Source organism: Buteo buteo, chromosome 8, assembly GCF_964188355.1.
Source record: "Buteo buteo chromosome 8, bButBut1.hap1.1, whole genome shotgun sequence".
Taxonomy (NCBI): domain Eukaryota; kingdom Metazoa; phylum Chordata; class Aves; order Accipitriformes; family Accipitridae; genus Buteo; species Buteo buteo.
The window spans coordinates 23,609,196-23,634,387 of NC_134178.1; the positions used below are offsets into that span (position 1 = coordinate 23,609,196).

The 25,192-nt window shown below is 37.6% G+C and overlaps 1 protein-coding gene across 2 annotated transcripts in view; it reads right to left on the minus strand.

Moving 5' to 3' along the window:
• Positions 1-605: 605 nt before the first annotated feature.
• The window catches only part of CXADR (CXADR cell adhesion molecule), a 36,558-nt gene continuing 11,971 nt past the window's right edge, over positions 606-25,192 (minus strand). The window contains exons 2-8 of one of the 2 annotated variants that reach the window (XM_075033917.1): positions 18,683-18,852; positions 17,799-18,003; positions 17,278-17,433; positions 15,025-15,147; positions 14,546-14,684; positions 13,979-14,165; positions 606-1,177 (exon numbers count right to left, since the gene is read on the minus strand). In XM_075033917.1, coding sequence (XP_074890018.1) covers positions 1,136-1,177; positions 13,979-14,165; positions 14,546-14,684; positions 15,025-15,147; positions 17,278-17,433; positions 17,799-18,003; positions 18,683-18,852 — 1,022 coding nt within the window. In that variant the 3' untranslated portion in view covers positions 606-1,135. Of the gene's footprint in view, positions 1,178-9,726; positions 14,166-14,545; positions 14,685-15,024; positions 15,148-17,277; positions 17,434-17,798; positions 18,004-18,682; positions 18,853-25,192 lie in introns of those variants that run through there. The other variant, XM_075033916.1, reaches the window with a different exon arrangement.

Genomic DNA, 25,192 nt, shown 5'->3' on the forward strand with positions numbered 1-25,192 from the left:
ATTTTTTCAGCATTATAACCACCAGTTTCACCAATGGATTATATGGTTGTCTTCAGACCACTGCATAGCAGATATCCCTAGATTAAGGTTTAAATTAGTATCTACATGTTTACAGTAGTAAAAAAACAGCACATGCATATACACCCAGTATTTCTCAAGAGCACAGAAAGATGTAGTTAATCAAAGATGGGTTTAAGTTTGCATATGCTCCCTGTTACTTCCTAAATGCTGGGGTGACCTTCAGCATGCTCTGATTTATGTGGGCTGTGACAGATGACGAGTTATCAGAAATGCCCGAGTCCCAGCAGGGTACCAGGCTCCGACAATGAATTACTAAGCTCCCATCCACAAGATCAGTCTACAGTGGTCTCATGCTTACAACCTGGTTAGGTAGACTAGTATTTTCATTATGAAGTCAATACCCAAAGTCTCCATGCAGCAGGAGGCAACAAGGACCCTGTAACTAGCCTGGTTTAAAGACCGTGCTCTTCTTCCCTCTGGTCTCCTGCAGGGTAAACTGGGGAGCAGAAGGAATCAGGCAGTCTACAGACATGAATTACCACAACACCTGCATTAACAGATTATGCTGAAGCATGTGCTAACTGTAACGTTCAAGTACATTTTATTAAGTGTTATAAAATACACAATCTTAAAATACAGCACATTTCACACATAGATTGTAAGACCTCATTGGTATCACTACAGCATTGAATAGATGATACACTTCCTACGAAATCAGCAGACCAGAAAGCTAGGAAAAAACAAAACTACTTTCAGATTACAATCTCTTTCAACGCCCCACTGCTTAAGGCTATATTTCTACTACCTGAGTTGATTTTGTTAACTTCACAATTTTTTTGAACCTCCGGGGAGGTGGGGGGGAAGGCAGAGAGAAGTGATAGTGCACGCTTTTCAAAATACAACTAGCAAGAAAAATGTTGGTAGTCACTTTGTAAACTTTGCATTAAAAATATGTAAAAGAAAAAATTTGGTACTTACAAAACTGAATACAGCCTACTTAATAATCTTGAATCTAAAGTGAGATCAAGTAAAAAAACAGCACTTCATTTCATAATGTACTTCAGTTTCACCACACTTGAAAGTCATGCAAAAAATGATGCCTGTTTCTTCATGTTTATACCACTGTTATGTCACCAATCTTGTGTGCGATGTCATACTATAAAAAGAAAGAATATCATTAATCTATATTAACAAGAGGCTAGACACTGTAATATACAGCAATTAAATGTACGATTCCAATCATCACCCAATTTATGGCCATTCAGATGAGAGTTTATACCAGTGTCTTGCAGAAAACCAGTGCGGTGGTGTAGCAAATTGACTCAATTTTTCAGTGGACTTTAAATGACTGTAAACTTAACTTCATAGCAAATTTTCAGTATCTTCACTTGGGTTATCTGAAAATCCTTGTTGATGTCCCAGCGCATACCTACTGCCATCAATTTTTAAAGTATCTGTCAAAGTCTGCTTAGATGTCTCTCTCCTCAGTTTCATATCAGTAACTTGAATTATCAAAGAACCACACATTTTTGTTGTTTACTGATATAAACACTCAGTTGTCTCAAAGAATCCACTGACTCATCCCAATTTGCATACTTGGTTCTTTCACCATTTCCTTAGAAGTCAGTTCTAGCTCCTAGACTATTTTTGTTGACTTTTTCTGGGGATACTTTTTTGCACAAACATAGTAGAAAATAATTCTTTGTTCCAGTTACAGTTCTTTATCAGCTCTGTATTCTTTGACTTAATATTCCAAGACTGATATTGTAAGAAAAATGATAACTAAGCATTTTTGCTACCACTCCATGCTGCAAAACTGCCTTTTCTATCTATATGCTGCCTGTACTCAAACTCTGCTGACAGTCACCAATATTAATTTTCCAAACGCGATATTCTAACAGAAAACAACTCTTCCTAATTAATAATCCACACACGTATATATTACATTTACTGGAAACATCTCATTTTCTTACTCCACCATTTCAGCTTATTACAGGCTTTTGTATTATTATACCAGTCCTCACAGATTTTTAAAACATGCCTCAATGACACAATAGTTTCTCCATAAGACCAGTAATCAAAAAAACTGACTCAGGCTACCTCTGTAACATCTCACTTTCTTCCTTGCAAACTGTCACATTGCAATTAGAATTACACATCAACTAAAATCTTCCAGTTGCACGTGACAGTAAAAGTAATTGAGTACCTTCACAAAACCTTGCTTGGAAGCATAACTCAAATCAGTACAAAGTACTGCTTGGCATTGAATCACCACATTTGCCTTCTTTCTATTTAAAGCTACTGTCTAGCATGAGAATCTGTTTTACAACTTCATTCTGGCTATTGTTTATATACTTATTCTTTTAAGGAATATTAGAGGCATATTAATTGGGACTGAACACTGAGGCAAGAAGTGTGCTTTCTGTCTGTATTCCTGTCTTCGCACCACAGCTAACACAACATTCCTATTTCCCACCTCTTGCATTAATAACTCTCAAACTGGTAACTAGATAATAATTAATAACCATATGCCTTCTAAATAAAGATTAAGCCGCTTCCCACACAGTTCCTCCTATCCCAGTCTATTGGAAAAGCCTGAAGAAACAGAGGTCTTACATGCCAAACTGTTTATAAATCTGGCTATTCTCAGGGATTAGGCAGGTGCGTGAGTAGGGGCTCACGTAACAAAGGCTCTCCGTGAAGCATGTCCTGTTTGCTCCCTTTCATGAATGAGTCAAGAGACAATTAACACACCCTGCTTATGAAGAAAAAGATCTGCTATATGGCACACAGAGACAAGCTGGGATGGGGTGAGAGCTTTTGATCCCCCAGTTGTTTGGAAAAGCAAAAGGGGTTAAGAAATAGTTACTTAAACGAGCTAGTAGGGCAAAAGGGAACAAATACAACATAATCTGTTCTCCTTTGCCTGCACTGTCCTGATACTTTCAGTCTTGATTTTCTTCTTTCCTTCTCATCTAAGTAAATCCCTACAAACAAATAAACAAAACAAAACAAAAAAAAGAAAAACGCAGTCTAGCAAGGGAACCTTAGCATGCAGCTAGAGGTTATTCGTGCAACTGTGACAAAGCAAAAAAGAAACACCAAAATTAACCACCCACTGGTGTTGTAACTTACAAACACAGTGTGGTAACTCTTTCAGATCTTGCAAGCAAAAATATCAATTAATGAGAAACTGCTGGCTGCCCAGGTACTTGCAATCATAACTTCATTACATTTAAGGTGGAAAAACAGGGGCCAGTCTAAAGTACAACACATGTTGTATTTAAAGTGTCTAATGCCTAAACCAGAGACAAATGAGTGAAACTGGTTAGGAACAAAAACTATGATAAAAAAGATCAGTAAAAGGAATGACCTTCCACAAAAGCATATTCAATAGCAACATACTACACTCAGAAAAGGGAAAAACTGTCTAAAAATCCATCCTGCTTCAGTGGTGAAATAAATCCAGCAATCAGAAATAAATAGGTGGCATGTAACAGAAAGAGGAAGGTCAGCCACCAATGTAAGTGGGGAGCTGTAGGGAGAGGAAAGTTGTATAAAGAGCCAAACACAAAGAGTAATTTGCTGCTGGCAGGGCCAACGCAATGACAACAAGAAGGAGCTTTACGTCTCTACGTATCTCAGCCTGGCAGTTTAAGTATACATGGCTAGATACTTCCAGTATCAGTAACGATGAAGAGGAGTACTCAAGACACCTTGATTCTATATTTGCAAAATAAATGGGATGAACTACTTTATCCTGAGAATGCTTTTCATCACACTAGTAAGCGAGCAGCAGGGAAAAGGGTGGTGAGGGAGTGCCAAGTGACCCAGCTGAGTGATGAGGGACCCCAGCCCAAGTGAATACTCTCCTACACGCTGTTGAGTGGAAGGAGAGAGAAGCCGCCTCCTTTGGAAGCAATGCCAAGCAGGCATCCAAGCTGGGATCTCTGACAAAGCCTCCAGAGGAAACATGTTTCCCCTTGCATTGGCAATGGGCTTTAGGGGATCTTTCACTCTCAAGAAGCTGCCTAATGAGATCTGCCCTACTATCATTTTTACTACAACTTGAAGTACCCAGGTAGCGCTAGAAGTACTGGAAGACTGACTGTTGTCAGGACAGAATTAAAAAACAGCGAACAGCTGGAGACAGAGACAACCACAGATGTTCTGACCAACAGAACCATCTTTAAATACATGTATTTGAAAATTTTCTGTGATTAGGAAAGAAGTTAAAATAAGCACTAGATGGGCAGCTGCTGAAGACTGAAAAGATCTGTCAAGAATAACTTTAAAAAAATGACAGTGCGATGGCAAACTTGAAGTTCCAAAAGTCCCTGAAAGTCCACAGCACTATCTCCATTCTAACAGATGTGGAAGCTGAGGAATAAGGAGATGTCAACGCTTAAAAAAAACCCCCAAAACAAAACCAAAAAACAAACAACACATGGTTAAGTCATGACAGAGGACATCAACCTTAACCCTCCAGTTCGTTAATCAGACTCCCTTGCCTTGGGATTCTTTTATTATTGTTATTACTGCAGGTGAGTGAGCTTTTATTAGCCATGTCAAGCATTAAGCATGTCCTAAGCTTCCTTGCACATTCAGCTATTTCCCCCCCATGTACAAACCATACAGCCAGCAGCAAGTTAACTAGTTAATAAGGTTGGCAGAGACACAGGATGTTGTCAGAATAAAATTCACATGTGTAATACAATGACCCAATTTTCACTGTCAGCTGGACAGCCCACTCAGAGTGCCGATTAAAATCCTAGCTTGCCCAGGTAATACCAGGGGCAGGGAAATTATGCTAATTCAGGCAACAAAAAGGCTGTTGACCACAAAGGCTCCTTCCAGCTCTTTCATCCAGGAATAAAGGATTTTAGCGGGTTTTGTAAGATTCCTGCCTGCCTACCCAGTTCATGCACTATTAAAAAAAAATCACATTGATATGCATAGATCATTTAAATAATACACCAAAAATTCTTCAAGTAGCAACATAACCTTGATTTTAAAAACATGTAATTGATGTTTAGAACTTCAATGCCTTTTCAAGTATGCAAGTCTAGCGTGGTCAGAACCCTACGTTATCTGTACAAAACCAACAATTTTCATTGTCTTGCTCCTAAAAGAAAACTGACAGATACAATTACGGTGTGTCAAAGTAATTTTTTTTTCCTGAATGAGCTGCAAATGAAGACACATCATTGGTGACCTTAACTTCAGTCTGAGGAAAACAGACATTTTAATGATTAGCTCTAAGCTCTGGTCCATATTAGTCAGTCAGGCTTCAGTTACGCTTTTTTTTTGGTAAAAAAAAGGGATGTAGAGGTATGTACTTCCAGCCTAGCAATAGTGTGTGTAAAGGTAACATAAATACAGCGTTTCTCACCGCAACTGTTAAAACCTATCATAAACTACATTCATACCTCGGCTGTACATTTCCTTTTAATGATCTCTGTACAGTTACAGCTTTTTGTCAGAGCTTACACAGAAAAACAAAATGTCTTAACTGATGCGGATTACAATAACTGTTTTCTTACCTAAATTATTCTCCTGAATAAGCAGTAAGAAAATAACTTTCCTGCACCTAAGAAGGTTATTTTCCTTTCTGTTGGAAAATGTAACATTTCTCAGCAAGTCACCACAAACCGCAGCAGAGCTGTACAGTCCCATTTAGCTGCAGAGAGGGAGGGATGCAGGCTGCCCAAGCATCAGCTGCAAGGGGACGTTCAGTATTCCCAAACACACAATTTATCACTTCGTTTCAATACAAAGTACTCATATTTAGGCATAAAATGTTTTGGATTTTGGTTGTTTGGTTGTTTTTTTCCAAGTGGGCTGAAGATGTTATGGGAGACCACTGCTTTTTTTTTTTTTTTAGTTCTGTGTTTTAAACACAGTGGGTTTTCCCATCTTAAATAGAGATACAAGGTCATTAAATTAAATAGGTTACTTAAAGAGGTCACCCAAACCATAACTCAAGTCTGAAGCAAGAGAAAAAGATATTGCAATTCCTAAGCCATTTCACACTGAATTACAGAATACAAGGATGAAACCAGTGCAAGACCAAACAGTTCATTTGAAGCTGTGCCCTTTTAGTAAGATGTAATTTTTCTTGTGTACTAAGAAGAAACAGGGAAGAATATATTAAAATAAAGTCATTTAAGCTTTATTTTATATTTTACAGCTCTTACGGCTGAGATGAACTGGTCCTGGTCTTGACAGTTACAGGATTAGAAGTGACATGGAAGGGCATTTTATTTATCCAGATAAGAAGTTCGGTGCTAGCAGCCACAACATAAGCTTTTTGACATGTTCCACAAACCACCAGCTGTGCCCCAGAGTTGTCATCTTCTTTAGCAGTCACAAGCAATTCAGCAGCTTTATGTGTTACCACCAGTTGTCTCTATTTCTAGTCTAAGGGCATCAGTATCCCTCCCACATGAACTATTCTACTAGTAAATGGAAATCTTAAGTAACAATTTTATCTTGATCTCCTACAATTAAGTAAGGCACAGCACAAATGTTTTGATTTCATCAAGTATTGTCTTAGAAACATCACCCATTCAGATGACTAGCAAGATGCTGTGAGCTGATGCTGCTCCTGGTTGCAATTAGAGACCTTAACACCGAGAATGGATGCTCTGCTGCACACTTTCACAAGTAAAACATGTCAAGTGATATGAAATCAGGAGAATCAGATTCCTGTATAGGCCAAATCAGAAGCTATGCAAAGGCATTACTTCACTTGTACAGCACTGACTGGCCAATCAAAATCCAAGTTTCTTTCCTATTCACATAGAACGTAATTTGCAAAACTGACAAAATTGGAAGCTATTATACTAAAGGTACTAAATTACATTTATAGCTCTTTATCATCTGCTTTATTATTCCGTGATACCACATTCTGAATGAGTTGCTACCTAACCTGAGCGACCACAGCACACACCCCTGGAGATGTTTGTGCCCAGAGCACCAAGAAGCCGTGCTGTCACCATTTGGCCTGGCTGGGGTGTTCAGGAGACTCGACCCTACAGTTTCTTCTGACTGTGTCTTTATACAGTATTACTAGTAATAATATAACCAAAAACATCATATGCAGAAATTATGCGTGGAAGGAAGAGTACAGGACTCTCCAATTTAAGTAATGAAGATATGCTGGCTATATAAGCAACTCAAAATGCAAAAAGGTTTTGCAGACTATCTGAAAACACCTAAATCAGATGCTGCTGGAAACCAGAGCAGGGAAAGGCTTCAAGAAGTTGGACAGTTCATTTGTGCTTCCAGAATTCTGATCCTTCCTACAAGAATTCCCCACACTGATCAGACTCACTGCTTTCCTCTCTCCATTTTGCAATTAGGAAAAATACACCAGAAAAAGAGTCCAACACCCTTCAGGTACAGCACTCAACTTTCATCCTGCCTGTCTGCAGCTCACAGAACCACAGCATCCAGCCCTGAGAAGTGGGACAACTGTCATTGCATCACACAGCCTTCTCCGCTTCCCAGCAGACATACTGCCTCCCAAGGTTTTTCCCCGAAGAAAAAATTAGATTACTGAAGGTAAAGTGATGTGCTTTCAGATGTTAATGTCTCTTCTAATATTGCCATGCTTTAAAATTGTTACATAATCAAGTTGTGTAACCAACACGCTCAACTTCTTTATAAAGCTACTCCCCGCCCGCCATCTAGCAATCCTGGCATCATACAAGGCTCCTGTATGAGTTACACAACTTTCTTAATGTTTCCTGAATAATATGGTAGAATTGTGGAAATTTCAATCACTGTGCTAATGCACTAAAAGTGAGGACCCAGCTAGCAGCTGCTGCCACTAAATGCTATAGACGTTGCGTATTCAAAGCAACTTCACCAGTAGTCTGCAGCTGAAGTCTTCAAAATTCCAGCTTATGAGGATGAAACTAACATTGACCTACAACAATATGGGGGGGGGATATCAAAGGATCCTTAAAGGATCCCAGTTTTCAGAAACTTGACTTTGAATGGAAGTCAGAAGCAGGGACAGTGCAATCCTCCAGGCCAGTTTTCTGCCAGGGCAGTTATTTTATAAAATTAAAGGCTCATATTCTTCTCCTAATAGCTGAGCCTGTACCATTCTGCAAAAAGCCTACAGCAAGTCAAAAAAGCAACAGAATCATCATAGCTCAAGTACACGCAGTTTTCTGTTACGATGCAAGTCTTCATGTTGTGAGCAATCACCTACAGTCACCCCACAAGTGAAAGATAATTTCAGCATAAGCTGAGACTTGGAAAGGTAGGCAACATTCATAGCATTCTTTCACTCTACTCTTCCTTTTGCTCCTTGATCAGCTGTTTTCTTCACAAGCTCTTTTGTTTTATGGATTTTACACACAAGAAAGCAAGGCTAAGGCACTGTCATTAACTGTTTTCTGAAACAGTGTAACAATTAATTGCCTATCAGCATTATCCTAGAGCCTGAAAGAACCCAAGCTTCTCCATCTGAGAAGTAAATTTGAAATAGTAAGCTCAAAGTACAAAGTCAGTCTAAGATGTTCAGAGGAAAAAAAAAAACCACAACAAAACACCAAAATCAACAACAGCAAGAGAGACCTTTCAAGAAACTTTATGCAAGGCATTGTCTATGTATATGTATATATAAGGACCACAAAGGTTTTGTACAACTACCACATGACAAGTGCCCTCTATTCTTTCAGGACACACTGGGGAAAGCACTAGCTGCCTTGCTGGAATTCCCACAGACAAGCTGGAGGTACTCGGCTTCTCTGATTCACAATCACCTCATCTCCAAATAAAAGACCTGGGGCAGCTGAGGCATGCAAGTGCCATCTGTCACAAAACTGCCACCTTAGGAAAGGACTGAAGTCTTGAACTTAAGTCTTGAGGTTAAGGTTAAAAGGGTGTAGAAAGATTTCTTAGAGCTCTTCAAATAGAGACAAATCTGACCCTTCATTTTTTATTAGGTTTCCTTTTGTATTTAAGCACAAATCTGAATTTGAAAGAGTTCCTAAAGGTTTTTCCACCAGTACTCCATTTAACTTCATACGCTTGTGCACACATGTATCAGGTTTTTTATTTATGCACAAAGAAGTGACTGAAACATCTGGCATGGCACAGGTACACATTTACATATGAAGATATGCATACATTATGAACAAATGTAAGCTAACAGGCCTCCAATGATATAAACATAATACATGCCATTAATGCAAACAGAACCCATGCCAGACTTTTAGTTTCCTAAAACTAAGTATGTGCCCAAGACGACACTGGAGAAATTGCATTCATCGTAGGTAAAATTACAAGGACAGTAACCAGTTGGTTTACAAGGCCAAGAGGTAGGGAATATCCCAAGTCAACTTCCTTTGAATCAAAAAAGATGCATGTTAATTGACTATATAAAACATGCTTTGAGTGCTGTAAACCTGCTTGTCTGAATTTTAAAAGACCAGAATTTATCAGTTTCAAGAATTTTTGGTTCTACCTAAAATAAAGAGGGAGGAAATTTAAGCTAATGTTCTTTTCCAGTCTCATGTTTCAGAGTAACTGTTGAGATTGCTCCAGTATGTTTTTAAAGTTGATCACTACATCTGTGTATCTACCATTAGAAACCACAAATAAGTGCATGTTTTAAAATATCTGAAGTTTTACTTCCCTTATAAATTAATCGGGGGAAAAAGCAAGAAATAAAATGATTAATGCTAGTATGGTATACACAGCCATATTTATTAGTTCACTTCCAATTACATAAAGAGAAAGCTGAAGCCATACACACACAAGTGCTGCTTTAAAATAAAGACAGACTACTGTTTTCTCCAACAGTTTTATTTCAAAAAGTACACAAGTCTGTCATGGAACTACAGCGTTTTAAAATTTTGGATTTTGTTTTTACAAATTCACTCACAATACTTCTATTTTAAAATACCACTCCCCCAAAAGTGTGAATATAAAACCTCATACTGAAATTCATATCAATATTCAAGTCCATGCTTTGTGCATGAGAAGTGTGACGTAACATCATAACATTTTGGATCCCAGGAAATATTATTGCTCCAATTTCAATTGAGCTGTGCCTCAATGCTAGAGGACCAATAATCAAAGGGTCCCATAAAGCACCTATCAAGTGTATAAAACAAAGTTTAAGTGACACAAATAGTATTAAGTCTTTAGACTGGAACAAAGATCTAAAGTGATCCAGAATAGTACACTGTTAAGAACAAAACCAAAAGCTTATCATGGAAACCAGTAATATACAATATTCAGTATTACAGAAAAACTTGCAATTAAGAAGTCTTACTTGTACTATTAAGCAGGAAGCATACATCTAACATGAATGTGACTATCAGAGTTGATAAAGATGTATGCATGTACATTTCTTTCAAAAGTCATGTTTTATCCCTCCAACAAGGCATTTCTGTGCACTACACAGTTTTGGAAGAAGTATTCATTTTTAGGTAAGAAAGTTGCAAACAAATATCTTTAAATATGCATTTCAGAAAGTTTATGAAAATGTTTGTAATGTATGGACACAAGTTACATAACCTCTACAGTATTACAAGTCTAACACTTTATTCACATCATACTAAATTGAGGGTTTTCTCCTATATATAGTAGTCCTCAACAGGCAAGTTTACAGTCATGACATTAACTAGGTTTCTTGAGTTCACTTAGAGTATTTACATAATGGTACCACCCCACCCCTTTTTTTTAATAAAATGAGACATTAAAAATGCCACCTTCTAACTCTTACTTCAGCTGCCATTACTTCCTAAAAGAGTTCTGTTAGCAGTTATCTGTAAGATCGGACACCTCGCGTGTTTAACCAGTTCACCACCTACACAGCTAGAAATCATTGCTAAACTACACTAGCTGCTTTTGAGAATCATAATCCAGTGTAAGCGAACAATCTATTGACAAAAGAAATAATTTATAATAGCAGTATTATGTTTTCATAGTAGTGTTGTATCCATTCAAAAAGGCATGATGATAGCAACTTGAGGCAAAGTTTACCCCAAGTCAGAGGTTCTTTATTTCAGATAAGGACTATGTCAGATTCTATTTCTTTTATTTTCCATGCAATTACATAAATAGACAGACACTGTCAAGGCTGCTAAGCCTACCAGCTAGGCTCTGAGGGCACATCACACTGTCCTTCTGTTCTGTCCATTTATTATTTTGTACAAGCTGACAGAGCATTAAGCATGTGTAAACTCTGCTCTGTATGCTTTAGTGAGATAGGTTTCTGTTCTTGAGTGTCCTAGGGCTTACCTGACTGGAAGTACAGGGTCTCAGGTCAAACCAAAAAAAAAAAAAAAAAAAACAAAAAAAAAAAAACCAACCAAAAGCAAACAAACAAAAAAACAAAAACCACATCTCATCTCACATATGTCCACAGATGGCCAAGAACCAAATGCAGTAGGTTTGTTGCCTGGTTGCTTAGGTTTATAGCTATCTCTCAGTCTGTGATTCACTTTAGTTTTGTACTCAACTTGTATTTATAATAACTATACCCTTTTCATTAAGGAAGGCCTTAGTTTCAAGGTAAACAATCAGTGTATGATTAAAATCTCAGAAGTCTCTTCTATCACAATAAGTGGATGCAAGATGTCTCCTCATCTGTTGTTCTTCATAAGCGTATGTTTGGCACAGTTACTAAACCTATCATTTACCACACAAGTAAAAGTCAATCGTCCATCTCATTGGTACAACAACTGAACAGTTTTCAGGAACATAAACATTTAGATCATAAGTAGCAATTGAAGGAGTAACTGACATTTTGAAATATAGAACAATACAGAGAGAGACACTGAAGTCACATCCAAAAATAGGCATGAAGAGGTATAAATAGTACATAAGAATCAAGAAATCAGATCACAGTGTCATGTTTTAAGAACTGTACCATCATCTAAGCACCTGTTCAAACAGTAAGTTTAGGCACCAGAAATTTCATAAAAACTGAAGTTACAATCAGGCAAAGTTTATTGACAAGGCACACATGAAAGATAAAAAAACCTGATCTATAACAGTATCAGTTTACAATCTAAAAAAGTCCCAAATGTGTAAAACTAAGTCTAGAATACTTAATAGCCATTCAAGTTTCTAAATTCAGTATGAAGGGTATATTCCTTATGTTAATAGTGCCAGCCAAAAATTGTGCACCTTAGTACAGGACAAACATTTAGTAGTAAGCCAAAGAATTTATCACAGATCTATAAGCAGCTACAAAAGAGCAGACACTAAACCTAGTAGTTTGGGGAAATGTTTTCTCTCACACTGTTGCTACATACAAATAATCCTAACATCTTTCAACAGGCTGTTCAGGTATTTACTTCATCAACATCAGTGCCACATACTATATGCCTTTAGAGTTTTCCAAAATACCTTGCAGTTTAACATCTATCCTAGAATAAGCTGAAGGGACTCACCTGCTCCCACCCCCCAGCACAGGATGAAGAAGAAAGCAGAAAATAGGAAGGAAGAAAAAAAATCCACAAAGATTCAAACTGCACTAAGATTTAAATCCAGCTTCCACTGGTATATAGTATCAGTCATCAGAAGCTATCAGAAGTCCTTAAGTATGTGTGAAGGTAAGATAAGAAATTGTTTTGTTCCTCCTGTTAATGCTTTAAATTTGCAAAACTGGGAAGAAGAGTTTTTAATCTTGAAACACAAGATTTGTATCAACAATTCTGGATAACTATTTCCTCTCGGATTCTGGCTGCATGAAACTCTTGCTCCTTAAAGTCTAAATGTCTGTTCATAATATTTAGGGCTGCTGAAGAGGCAAGGAGAAATTAGCTTTAAACTCCTTGCAAATTCATACAGAAAGATATCAGCATCTTAGCCTTTACTCTGACTACTGCTTACATGTGTATGGGAAAAGATGTTTCCACAGGGATGTTAGAGCAAGAGACAGATATCAAATATCAGATATCAGACAGGTACCAGTTACTTAACAGCTTTCATTAAAACACCATGGAGCTTTTAGGTAATCAGTTTGGAAAAAAGTAAGAGCACTGCCTTAGAATCTAAACAGGCTTTGGAAAATGCAAGGTACAATTAACTTAAGACCTGTATAAAGACACATATTCATTCTTACTGTGACAGTAACATTTGATCTATAGATTTAAGCTTAGATACCACTACCAACAACGTGATAGGACCCCTTGCATCAGATAACATATTAAGTTATCTGACATGACTAGAACTAGTTATTACAGAAAAAAATCATCTTTCTAAGAGTTTGCAAGATCTCCTGTCACATTTCCACTCACTGAAATTTTAAATTCAGAATAGATTCAATAAATTAATTGAACCAATCAAATAACTGGTAGCCCCTGAAATAAGAGCTCAAGAAGTGCTCCAGACAAACATTACCAGGTTAAAGAACTGCATAAATACTCAGTCTGAACAGAATTCAAAGTCATCCTCAGTATTTCAGCCCCCTGCAACTACATCAGACAGTGGCAAAGTTCAAATATTTCTGTTATTCCAAAATTGAGGATAAAGTTTCAGTAACTCTGATAAACTTCATGGTCTACATATGAAATGCTTTTGTTACTTCTCACTTGTGTCTCACTATTACATATTCAGAACTGCACATTAGCTGACAGTGTCTCTTCAACAATCTACCAGAGGTCCAAATACCTTCAGTGTCCGACATTTATTTAGGAACTTCAATGCTTTTAGCAAATAGTTCAACTGTCATATGCCAAAAAGTTTAAAATTAAAAATAAGAATTGGTGGCTTTTCAAACTTGTTTATCTTCTTCAAGGAAAATTGCATGCCATTTTTTAAATGAGGGATGAAACACAGTAGTTTTCTCTAATACTTACAATGAACACTTAAAAAAAGCAGCATTTAAATTAATAATATTTTATACTATGGACCCATCTTTGCTTTGTGCTGGAATCATCACAGGAACAGCTCCCATTCTACTTAAATTAGGTGCAGCTACCTTTGAAGGTGCAAAGGTTGGGTTTTGAGCAGGAGTGCGTTCAAAGTCTTCACTTGGGACTTGGCTATATGGAGTTTTGGTATATCCTTCCATATTTGAGGGAGACATTGAACCCAGGGAAGAACGATTGCTGCCTATGTAGCTGCGGGCTGTTGAACTGCGACTTTTTGGAGGCGGAACATCTTCTCTGAAATAAACAGAAAAACAGTTCCAGAACAAGAGTTCAGTCACCATTACCATGTGGGAGCTTACAAAACAAGCTTTCAGTTTGTTTCTTTCTATTCTGACACAGTAGCCAGAAGAGGCTCACACATTAAGGTAAAAAAATTCAAAAAAAATTAAAAAAAAAAATCAAGTATTCATTGCTTTTAAGATCTTTACTGAAGTTAGACATGACTACCTACACCATATTCAAAACAAAAAGTTCTCTGACAAGCTGTTAGTATGTTAATAAGCTTTCCAGATTAAGACAGAAATCTCAACTGTTAAGTATCTTACTTGCAGAAATACACATTTAAAAGTTAATCTTCAAATAATACCGCTCAGAAACAAGACATATGTCATTACCTGATATCGTGATGTACTTCTTTCTCATATTTCTTCTCTCTATGTTTCTTACAGCAACAGAAGATGAGAAAACCCAGTACACAAAGACCCAGCAGAGTTCCTATAATAGCTCCAGCAATTATACCAGCTGTATTTATAGCTAGAATAGATAAATAACAATACTGTTTGTTAAGTGTCAAGTTTCTATGACCAACTTTTTTCTCTTAAATCAACATTAAAAACAGTACGTTTCCACATGATCCAGGTTAATAGCATATTACTGAATCACAGAGGGTACGCTTCAATCGTGCATTTAAAACAATAGTAAGAGTTACAGCTTTCTGCATAAAAAGTAACATTTTGGGAAGTAAAGACTTGAAGTGGCAACCATCAGTTACACAACAGGGTTTTTTTTTTAACCTCTTAGGAATTTAGAGAAACAAGATTATTCAGTTTTAATACACAAAGTGCTATGTGACCATTACACAGCAAACACTTACGAGGGGTGACATTCAGCTGAACAGAACATTCATCCGTGCCAACTCTGTTTGAGGCAACACAATTGTATGTACCAGAATAGTCTTGAGAGGCATTTTTCAAGAGAAGTTCCCCTGTATTTTTATCTACAAACAACAAAAGGTAGAGGTTTACCATTTTCCAAAATTTAATTCCATATTCAGTATTATAGAATTATTAAACCAGCATATAGATGAAATCTTAACTAAAACCCGCCATATTAAAAATATCCAAATAAAACCAAAAGTGTATCATGCTGCAAAATACTATTATTTGTAACAAGGTAAAAGACTTTTACCTTAAATTTTATTGCACAGCATTTGACTTAATATTAAAGCCTACAGTCTAATTTCTCCGTCAATGGATAGGAACAGATGCTTAGAATGGCCAATTCTCTCATCCTAACATAGAATTCTAAAATACAAAAGATTAACTGCATCCCAGAAGTACCTCCTTCTCTTCTTTCTGTCTAAACCGATTCTACACAACCAGCTTAGATGCCTGCAGAACCCATGCTCAACATGAGGTGGATCTAACCTGAACACTGCACTCCAATGGGTGACCAATTAAATCTAGCTATGCTGACAGTGTAGGAGACAATCCATGAAAACAAAGAGTATTTCCCCAAGGCTTTCAATGCCATTGACAGCTACCTTTGTGAGATTCAGTAGAATCTGAATATAGTAATATGAACTTCAGTTGGCTTGCATGCTTTAATTGCCAATAGATTTGCCATCAGCACTGCCAAGAGACTACATCACAGGAACAAAGCACCACACAAATACTTAGCTCTTCCTCCCGAAGAAGTTAGGTAGTGTCTAGATTTTTGAAAACATGTTCAGTGTCCCCAAAACTATATTCACAAGTCCAAAACAAACACTGTTTTATCAAGTTACATGCCACTTTTGCATACTTCCTCACTAATATCAGCACTGATATTGTCAATTGATTTTTTTGTTACCATGAAACAAAATTTGGGATGTGGAGAAAGAAGGGACCTAATAACAGAAGCTTAAGGTCTTGAGTGGTGCAGACAAGGACATTAGTAATCAACTGTTCACTGTCAAAACAAGAAATAAGACATATCAAACAGCACTACCAGGAAGCAAGTTCAAAATGAAGAACAGTATGAGGTTCTTTGTATGTAGCTGATTTTGAGGGATCTATGTTCAAAGATACTACAGATTCTAATAGACTACAAAAGTTTAAAGGAAACTGGAGAAGTTCACAGATGTCATTTTTTGTTTGTTTTAAATCAATTAAACTGAAGCCACATCTGAATTTCCTGAGGCATAAATTACAGGATAGGAGACGCTTATGAGGAACAACCACACAACTTACTCTCTCTACCCTAGACATCCACTTTGGCTACTCTTAGACACATGATACCACTTTGTCCTGTATGTCCCACACAACCCGAGTTAAAATACATCTATTTGTAAGCAGATTCTTAAACTGCTTCAACTGCAAGGAAACCCAACATCTCAAGGTTTAAAGTTTTTGTAACTACAAAGAAAATCAAAAAGAACCTGTACTGAGCAGTACTCTTCCAAAACATATTTCAGAATAACTTTTACAAAGCCAAAACTCATAAATTAACCTTCTACAATGAAGTTTTCACAATAAAAAAGCAACACCACCACTATAATAATTTGGAATCCATCCGTCAAAATTCAGAATATGTAACTCTGTCCTGTATGTCAGCTCTTGTAAGAAGAGGGTAAGCCTTCTCTGTTACTCGAAAACTTTTCTTCTAAAGACATGTACCCTATTTTAAGTAAGAAGTTCTGTCGCTTGATAGGGAAGCGAAGACCTCAGTTCAATCTCTAATAAAATTCAAGCTTTTATCTCCACTACCCTGAAGACAGCTCTAACCACTAGTCTAGACTCTGTCCTGACTCTTCCCTATTGTCCATTTGAGCACAAAAGCAGACAACGCCAGCAAACAAGAGAACTCGCAACACTCAGGCATGAGCAAGCATAATTCTGCAGCCTAATGGTAAGAATCGTAACTTAAAGCTTGAAACATTTCCCGTATGAATAAAAAAAAAAATAAAAACCAACTTGTTTCAAAGTCATTTACTCACTGTTACTCAGTGAGAGGGCACAAGTGACACCTATCTTGACCACTCTATACTAGTATTAAGCAGGAGATGCTCACAAGTCAAGATAAGCCAAAAATACCAATGCAATCTTCCTTAAATATTTCAGAGTAATAAATAAAAGTTTGACAGTACTCAGCATGGAAGTGGCAGGAAGTTCCTGTGTGCCAGATACTCTCCTCCAGTCATAAGACAAAAGTGGGGATCCTTCTTGTGATGCACATTTCAAGATAACATCTTTTCCAATCTCTTGTGATCCTTCAATGGAACATTTAGTTCTTGCTGGCTTTACTAATAAACAAAGTATCATTGAATTAATAACAGTCACAATCAAAATGCTTACTAGTTGTGTTCTAGTAGGTCAGCCCATTTTGGTAAAGACAAAGCTTGTGCAACAAACCATTTCTATGCATGGAAAGATTTTCTACATAATACAAGCCAGGCATAGAACTTTTAAAAATTGCTTATTATTCTGAATATTATTCCCTTCATACCCCTGAACAGAATGATGTCCTCCCCTCCCAAAGCCTCAATAATGGATGCATCGTCATAGATTCAGTATGACTTTGCCCAACAGAAGTTTTAATTTTAGACATCAAAGATAGGATAAACACATTAAAAATGTCACTGAAAATTCAAGAAAAGCATTATCTTACCAAGTACAGTCAACTGTATTTTTTGGCTTTGAACTCCAGGAGCCTTCTTCACTTTGCACTGGTACGTGCCAGTGTCTGCTGACTTTAAATTCAGGATATCCAACGAACCATCACCAGATCTGGGATCAGGATTAGTAAACTGCATCCGCCCAGTCATAGCAGCATAATAATGATTATAAATCCTGTCTACAGCATACATTATTATCTATTAAAAAAAGAAATATGATTCAGAAATCCACTTCACATGTAAATGTTCAAAATAATTTGGTATCTTCAGATTCTTGACAGTTTCTTTCTCTGTTTTAAATAATCCCAGAAGTATGACATAGCCAAATATCTCAATCTTCAAAATACCACCACACACAGTACTCTACTGAATACTCCAACCAAACACCTGCCCAAGTAGCAATATGTCAGCACTGACCTCTAACTGAAAGAAAACTGTTTAAAATTGCTCTAATTTCATCCTGTAAAACCTGTCTACTAAAAGGAGTCATCTCATTGATAAGACTTTGAAAGAAAGGGAAGAGTTAATAAATAAAAGAATTAATATATTTAAAATTAAATCCTCATAAATCAGTTTTCAATCAGGAAAATAATGCAGGTACAGAAGCATAGTTCATTTTCTGGAACTGAAACATAATTAATTTGAGAGTTCTCCTTTAAAAGACAAGTTTATAGTGAGAAATTTCTTGACATTTCATATTTCATCTGCTATTCCAAAACTTCCACAATATTTCAGACGACTGGCGCTTCAAAGTAATTTGAGATCACAAGCATCCCAACTTGAAAAGGTGGAAGTTTAAAAAGTCAGCAACAGAGTTCATACATTCACCTACTGAAACAAACTGAATTAACACTGTCCAAAAAAAGTCTCTACTTACTATTTGTTCCTTCTTTTGATTATCTGCTGGTATCAATACCCACTCAATATCTAGTGGACCTTCATCTTCTTCTGAGAGTACAAAAGTACATGGCAACGTAACTTTCTCTCCTTGTGCTTTTTCAAATGTTGACTGCCCAACTGAAGTTATACTTAGGCTTCTTGTTAGACCTATAAAAATACATATTCATGTTTTAAAAACACTTCACATGCATTTGTCATCATAAGCATTCTATTATATATTAGTATATATTCAAGTCCATCACATACTTTTCCTGTACAGAAATCATGCCATTAGTCAGACTTGTCACTGCTTAAGAGATCCTGTGCAAGTACATCACTGAACACAATGCAAATTCATGTACTGCTCATTTGGAATCATATCCAACATGCCATTACATCTTTCAAACCATACAATTTTTTTGTATAATTCAAGTCCCATACAAAGCTAAACCAAAAATTTTCAGCAGCAGGTTTTTTAAGTTATTAGATAATCACCTTACCACTACTCCCTCACTGTAAAACAAAAGCATGGAACAGTGATGAAGTCTGCTAAGATGGACAGAATTGTTGTGAAGTCCTGGGTTAGATCAAGTTAAGTTACTCTGCCTTGAGGTATAAGGGCTCTTCTATCTACAGGGATTAGACAAATGAGTCCTTCCCAAAAATCTCAATGAGTTTTTTTAGATTCGTTCGCCCTTTCTGCTTGTCTTGCTCCTCAAAAAAGGCTCTGTAATCCTTATCTGCATGCCTCTAAGCAAAACATGTTTCCAAACCACAAATTTTCCTCAATTCAGCCCTGAAAAAGGCCCTATGCAGTGACACAAACAGACTTACTCAAAAGGCCCGATGCAAGATTCCCCCTATTTTACAACAAACATAGGCTTCCCTCATCAAGCATGTAGACCCATGCATCACAGTCAAGAAGTGGAAAGCTCCCTTTGCTCGTTATGGAAACAGGTTTGGCATTTGTACACCCACTGTTTTGTCCACCTTGCTGGGTACCATGCTCAGATTTTCACAGACATTTAATGTGCATAGGTTGCTGCCTATCATAGCTAGATAGTCACACTGATGTTACCACAGCCACAACAGATGCAAGGGCACAAGAAGGGCGGCCAGTGTGAAGAAGATAGATTGTTTTGGTGCTTCTGTAGAATCATAGCCTCAGACGAAATAAAATTAAAAAATTATTATACACAGTGCATTTGTGTCTTAACTTGCACTTCTGCGCTAGCTCAAGTTATTATCTAACTACTTCTCCATATAGTAGAGAAGCTGTAGTGCATTTCTGCAGTAGATCAGGCTGCAACAGCTATCCTTCTACCTTACTAATATTCTGCTCTGCATCAAGTCTTCGGATTCTCTTCCTGATGTCAAAACAAAGGGATGTTTAACAGCTATTTAAAAAAACCATAAAATCATTCAGAAAGAGAAAGCACCTGACATACTAAATTCCAGACAATAGCCTGCAAGAAAAGACCTTCACAATTGTTAATTACAAACATACAGTAACAAATTAGGTAGGATTATTTCTCTTCCTACCATTCATGGTATTACTTTGCATGGTATTACCTTCATTCCAGAAAAAAAACCAAAACAAAACCAAAACCACCCAAGAAACATCAATTTGAAGTACGAAAGAGATTTAGGTGCAATGTTTCTTACCAATCCATGTACATCTTTTTAAAGATACTTCTAACAGGTTGTATCACCTCTTTTTTGACCACAGTAAACATAGCTGAGCAATTAATTCTCTGCTACTAGGTTGAATTGATACTATTTCCTAAATGATACTGATCTCCATGAATACTAGTTGACTTGCCACAGATGCTATCCCCTTCTAAAGGATCCTTTCAGGCTTCCAAGTGTAAAACTAGCCATTCTAAACCTCTTAAGAAGGTCATCTGACTAGTGAAATATACTACAATGTAATCCTTAAGTTTGGTCAGCTTTGCATAAACAAAGGCAATATTACTACTAGCCATCATCTCTAGAAATGGGTGGTATCAGAGTACATTCATGTTTCCATAAAGCACAGTAGCAAAGAACACAAATTCCTAATCTGTTTTTCAGTGACTACCATACACTTCTGTTCCCCTCTCCCCCACTGCCTCATTAGCGAACTGTAATACAATATTCTCAAGTTCATCTCCAAACTGCATTTCTGCATTTTCATTTTACTATATTAAAGAAATGAGATGGGATGTCAATATGGGATGATGATGAAATACATTATAATGTTACTTCCTTAAAAGCCTCAAATCCATAACCCAGGAAATTAAAAGCTTTCATTCTGAAGTAAGAGTTAATCACTGAAACAGTACTTCTGCTCTGTGACAGCATCTCCAGTAACAGCTACTTTGCCATCTGAAGTTCCACAACAGATCACCACAGAACACACATTTGCTTTCCCCTCTCCACAAGGGGACCTGCTGAGGATTTCACAAAGTGTTCAGTACTTCGGGTAAGAGGAACACAATGACATCTGCCTCTTCACAGTGGGTAGTGGGTAACAGAATTCATACATTGGGGATGCTACGACACATCTGTACTACTAAAAAGTATAAAACCTCTGATTTACACACAACATGGCCAAAAAAACTGGACAGATGAGTATTCATATGTTGATTTTTTTGACTAATTTTCTAAACAAACAGGACTTGTACAATCTATGTTTTATTTCTCACCCTCTTCTACCATTACTTATTCATCTCTTTGACAATTTCAAACAAATACAAAAGCAGAAATAACAGTCCAGTGCAACCAGAAGTCCCTGAAGTTATTCATTTGTTCTGACATAGCTAAGAAGCATTAGATTCTTCAACTATCCCTTGCCTCTTCATTGCCAGACAACTCCATGTGAGTATAATTTCAAAGTGGACATTATACAAACTGTTTCTCATTCAAATGGCAGAACACTGTGAAAGTAACACTGGGAATAGGGAAGAAAAATTATGTTAAAAGCTGGAAGTACTACATTTCAGAGACACACTCCTAAGAAACTAGACTCCAATAGTCCTGCCTATGACATGGCAGCATGCTTAAAGTGCTTTAAAAGCCACAAATAGCAAACAGTTCAGTCTCAGCTTCTACTCCTGCACTCATTTCTCTGATCCAAAACATATGAAACAACATAGCAGCCATAAACCAAATAAAAGCAGAACTCAACAGCCTAAAGTGACTTGCTGGAAATTTATCCCACACAGAAGATTGTTACAAAAATTGAAGTGTGAGTACTATGTTCATGCACATTGACTGCACGTAAACATGTCAATGGAAAATGAAGCACATGAACTTCAGGATAGCTCTCAACAATCATTACTGCATGTGAAGCTTGCAGCACACATTAGCTAATACGAGAGGTACCCAAACATTGGTCTGAGCCTTCTAAGTCTCAGAGGTTTTTCATAAGTCTCAATTCCTTTCTTACTGCACATCTCCCAACACCTCATTTTTATTATACTAGTGCTCCACAGTCTCTTTCTTATGCTAAGAACACAAGCATATAAAGCTATTTTCCACACTCTTTTTTTTTTTTTTGTCAACATCAGAATGACAGGCAGAAGCAGCAAGCATCTCAATTAAGACAGGTGTCAGAGCTGGCTGGGTTTGACCTAAGCATTAGTAATGTGAGGGAGTGGCAGGTAGTACTAGTTGGAGATTCCCTTCTGCAGAGGAGACACACACAACTGCTGCCAGATACGCTGGTGAAGGAGGTTTGGCCAGAGTCAGCATGTTAGAGAGATTGCCAAGAGTCCTCTGACCCTTGGACTATTAACTATTAAACTACTACCCCTTATTATTATTACCACTCTTGCCTTCCCACCCCACCCCCACCCCAAATATTAATATTACCTACTCACATGGGCACCCAGGCTATTAACAAAGGAGACCTGGAGCAAATCAAGAGTGACTAGAAAACTCCAGGGGCAAAGAAGGACAGGGGACCCCAGGTGACATTTGCTCTCCTTGCTCTTTTGTGTACAGGGGAAAAGGCTTGTGAAGACACATCCTGTAAGTTAACAACTCACCGCAGGACTGGCACTGCAGGCAGTGTTTTAATTTTGATGGCCACAAATAGCCCTGAGAAATGAGGGTTGCTAAGTTAGAGATGGGATCCACTTGACAAAGTGGCTTAGGAACATCCTTATCAAAACTGGTAACAAGCACTTTAAATGAGAGGTCTATCAAGGGATAGTGATGGAAATTTGCAGTTAAGGGAGGGAATAGAGATTCAGATATGTTAAGTACATGGGTCAGGTTGGTGGGAGGAAGAGAGGCCTTGGCAAGGATAAAACATGTTGGAAGAGGAACTACCTCAAGTACCTGTACACAGAACTATGACATCAGAGTAACCAAGACACGTGGGATAGCTCACACGACTGGAGCTTTGTCATGGATGCATACAAGTTTTTTAAGAAAGCCAGGAAGGAAAGCACAGCAGGTGAATTGCCCTTTACCTGAAGGAGCAGCTGGAACACAAAAAGCTGTTCCAGAGGACAGACAACAGGGCTGGTTAAGAGCTTGTGGGCCAGGATTAAAGGAGAGGTCTGTACAGGCCAGTCAAGTTTTTCATCACAGTCAAGTTTGTTACAAATCACCTGATCAGGGTAAGAAAGCAGATGAAGTCTGCTGCAGCAATTCCAGAAATTCTCTAAAAATCACAGAGACTGGTTATTATGGGATGCTTTAGCCTCCCTGACATCTACTGGAAGGGCAACACAGCAGGACACTCACAATCTAGGAGGCTTCTGGAATATTTCAAGGAAAAAGAGATGCTAAATGGGTCAACCCATTTGACACTTTCTTGGAATTGCTTTCAACAAAAAAAGGAAGAACGTGCTGGGGATAGGATCAGCAGCAGCCTTGACTGTAGTGACAATGAAATAGCGGAGTTTAAAATCCTGAGAGGAGTGAGGAATGCACATCCAGTACAGACCCTACACTTCAGAAGGGAAGGCTGACTTATTCAGTAGGTAGAATTCTGTGGGACCCAGTTGTGAAAGGCAAAAGAGCTCAAGAAAATTGGCGGGTTTTTAAGGACAAGTGCTTCTAACCACACAAAAAGTACACCCCAACACCTGGGAAAACAAGCAGATCAATCAGCAGCTCAGCCTATGGAGGAGGAAGCAAGAACAGTCTACCAAGGGGGGAATACAGAAATACTGCCCAGGCATGCAGTGCCCCTGCTAGGGAAGCATTGAAGTATCTAATTCTTAGTTGCAGCAAACAAATCACTGCAAAGCTTAGACTCAGAAGCATGCAAAAGATTCTCAAAAAACTACTGAAAACAATCAACGTAGAAGTACAATTGGTCCAAATGCACGTATATTGTTCTCCAAATATTTTGCAAGGACAACACGTGTCATATTCAGTTGGGCCAAAGAAAAGAATGAATCTTTGTGACTGGGTGAGAAGAGACAAGTACCATACTTTGATACAGAATAATCAGTATTATCCCTTATAAAAGTTTATATCCGAAGAAGGTAAGAGCTCAACACACGTTTTGGTTTCTAAGCATTCAGATTTAAGTTTCTTAATGTGGAATAAAATACTCTTTCTCCGGGAAACTGACCCTAAAGAGCATTGCAAACTATATCTGCATGATTGAACAAGTTTTTCTGCATGATTTCTGAAGGGGTGTGAACCAGTATCCCATCTTTTGAGAAACTATTTCCTTTTAAATATCTGGACATACCTTCAAATACCACTCAAGTGGAACACAGCTTAGCAAACTACATTAATATTTTTAAGAATAATCTAGGGGAAATGAAATGTTTGATAGAATTTGATGGAAACTGCTTTCTAGTATAAAAGGAATCTTCTACACAGAAAGCAGACAAAAAGTTAAAACGGAGCAAAGCGTTCTCCATTTCAACACAGGTACAAGCAGAGCTGTGATATACACTAACAAGTAACAGAAAGCAAAATTTTCATTAGATGAGTTACTTATGCACTTAGTATTTTCCTATTTTAAATGAAAAAAGTTCAGGACACACTGAAATTCTGGACTGCTGGCTTACACAAATTAAAGTGTAGATTTAAACTTGGCATGAATGTTTCTGGCATCAGATAGCACTACATTACAGAAGTGTTAGGTAACCCAATAGACACAGTCCTTCCCTAAATGGGTAACACAGGGGAGGAATACAAACAGCTAGAACAGCAAAGTATGGCAGCTAACATACACCGAGGGGCAGGAGTAGGGGAGATGTACCATGAAGGCAGGACTGCTGCCAGGTTCAAACTGAAGTCTGAAATGGCAATCACTAAGGAATACAACTGCAAAGAAGCACAGACTGCTTCTATATGGGGTAAGAGTTGAGTTCAGAGATGTTGCTGTACTTAAAGCCATACGTGATCTATCCTCAATCTGCACTTGCACAGTACCTCAACTTTACTAGCAGGCTCTCCAAAAACCATCCTGTTTGCCAATATCTCCTTGTAAACAAGGAATGGCTATAAGTACATAAATGCTTTTCTTCACAGAATGAGGCCTTAAGTAGTA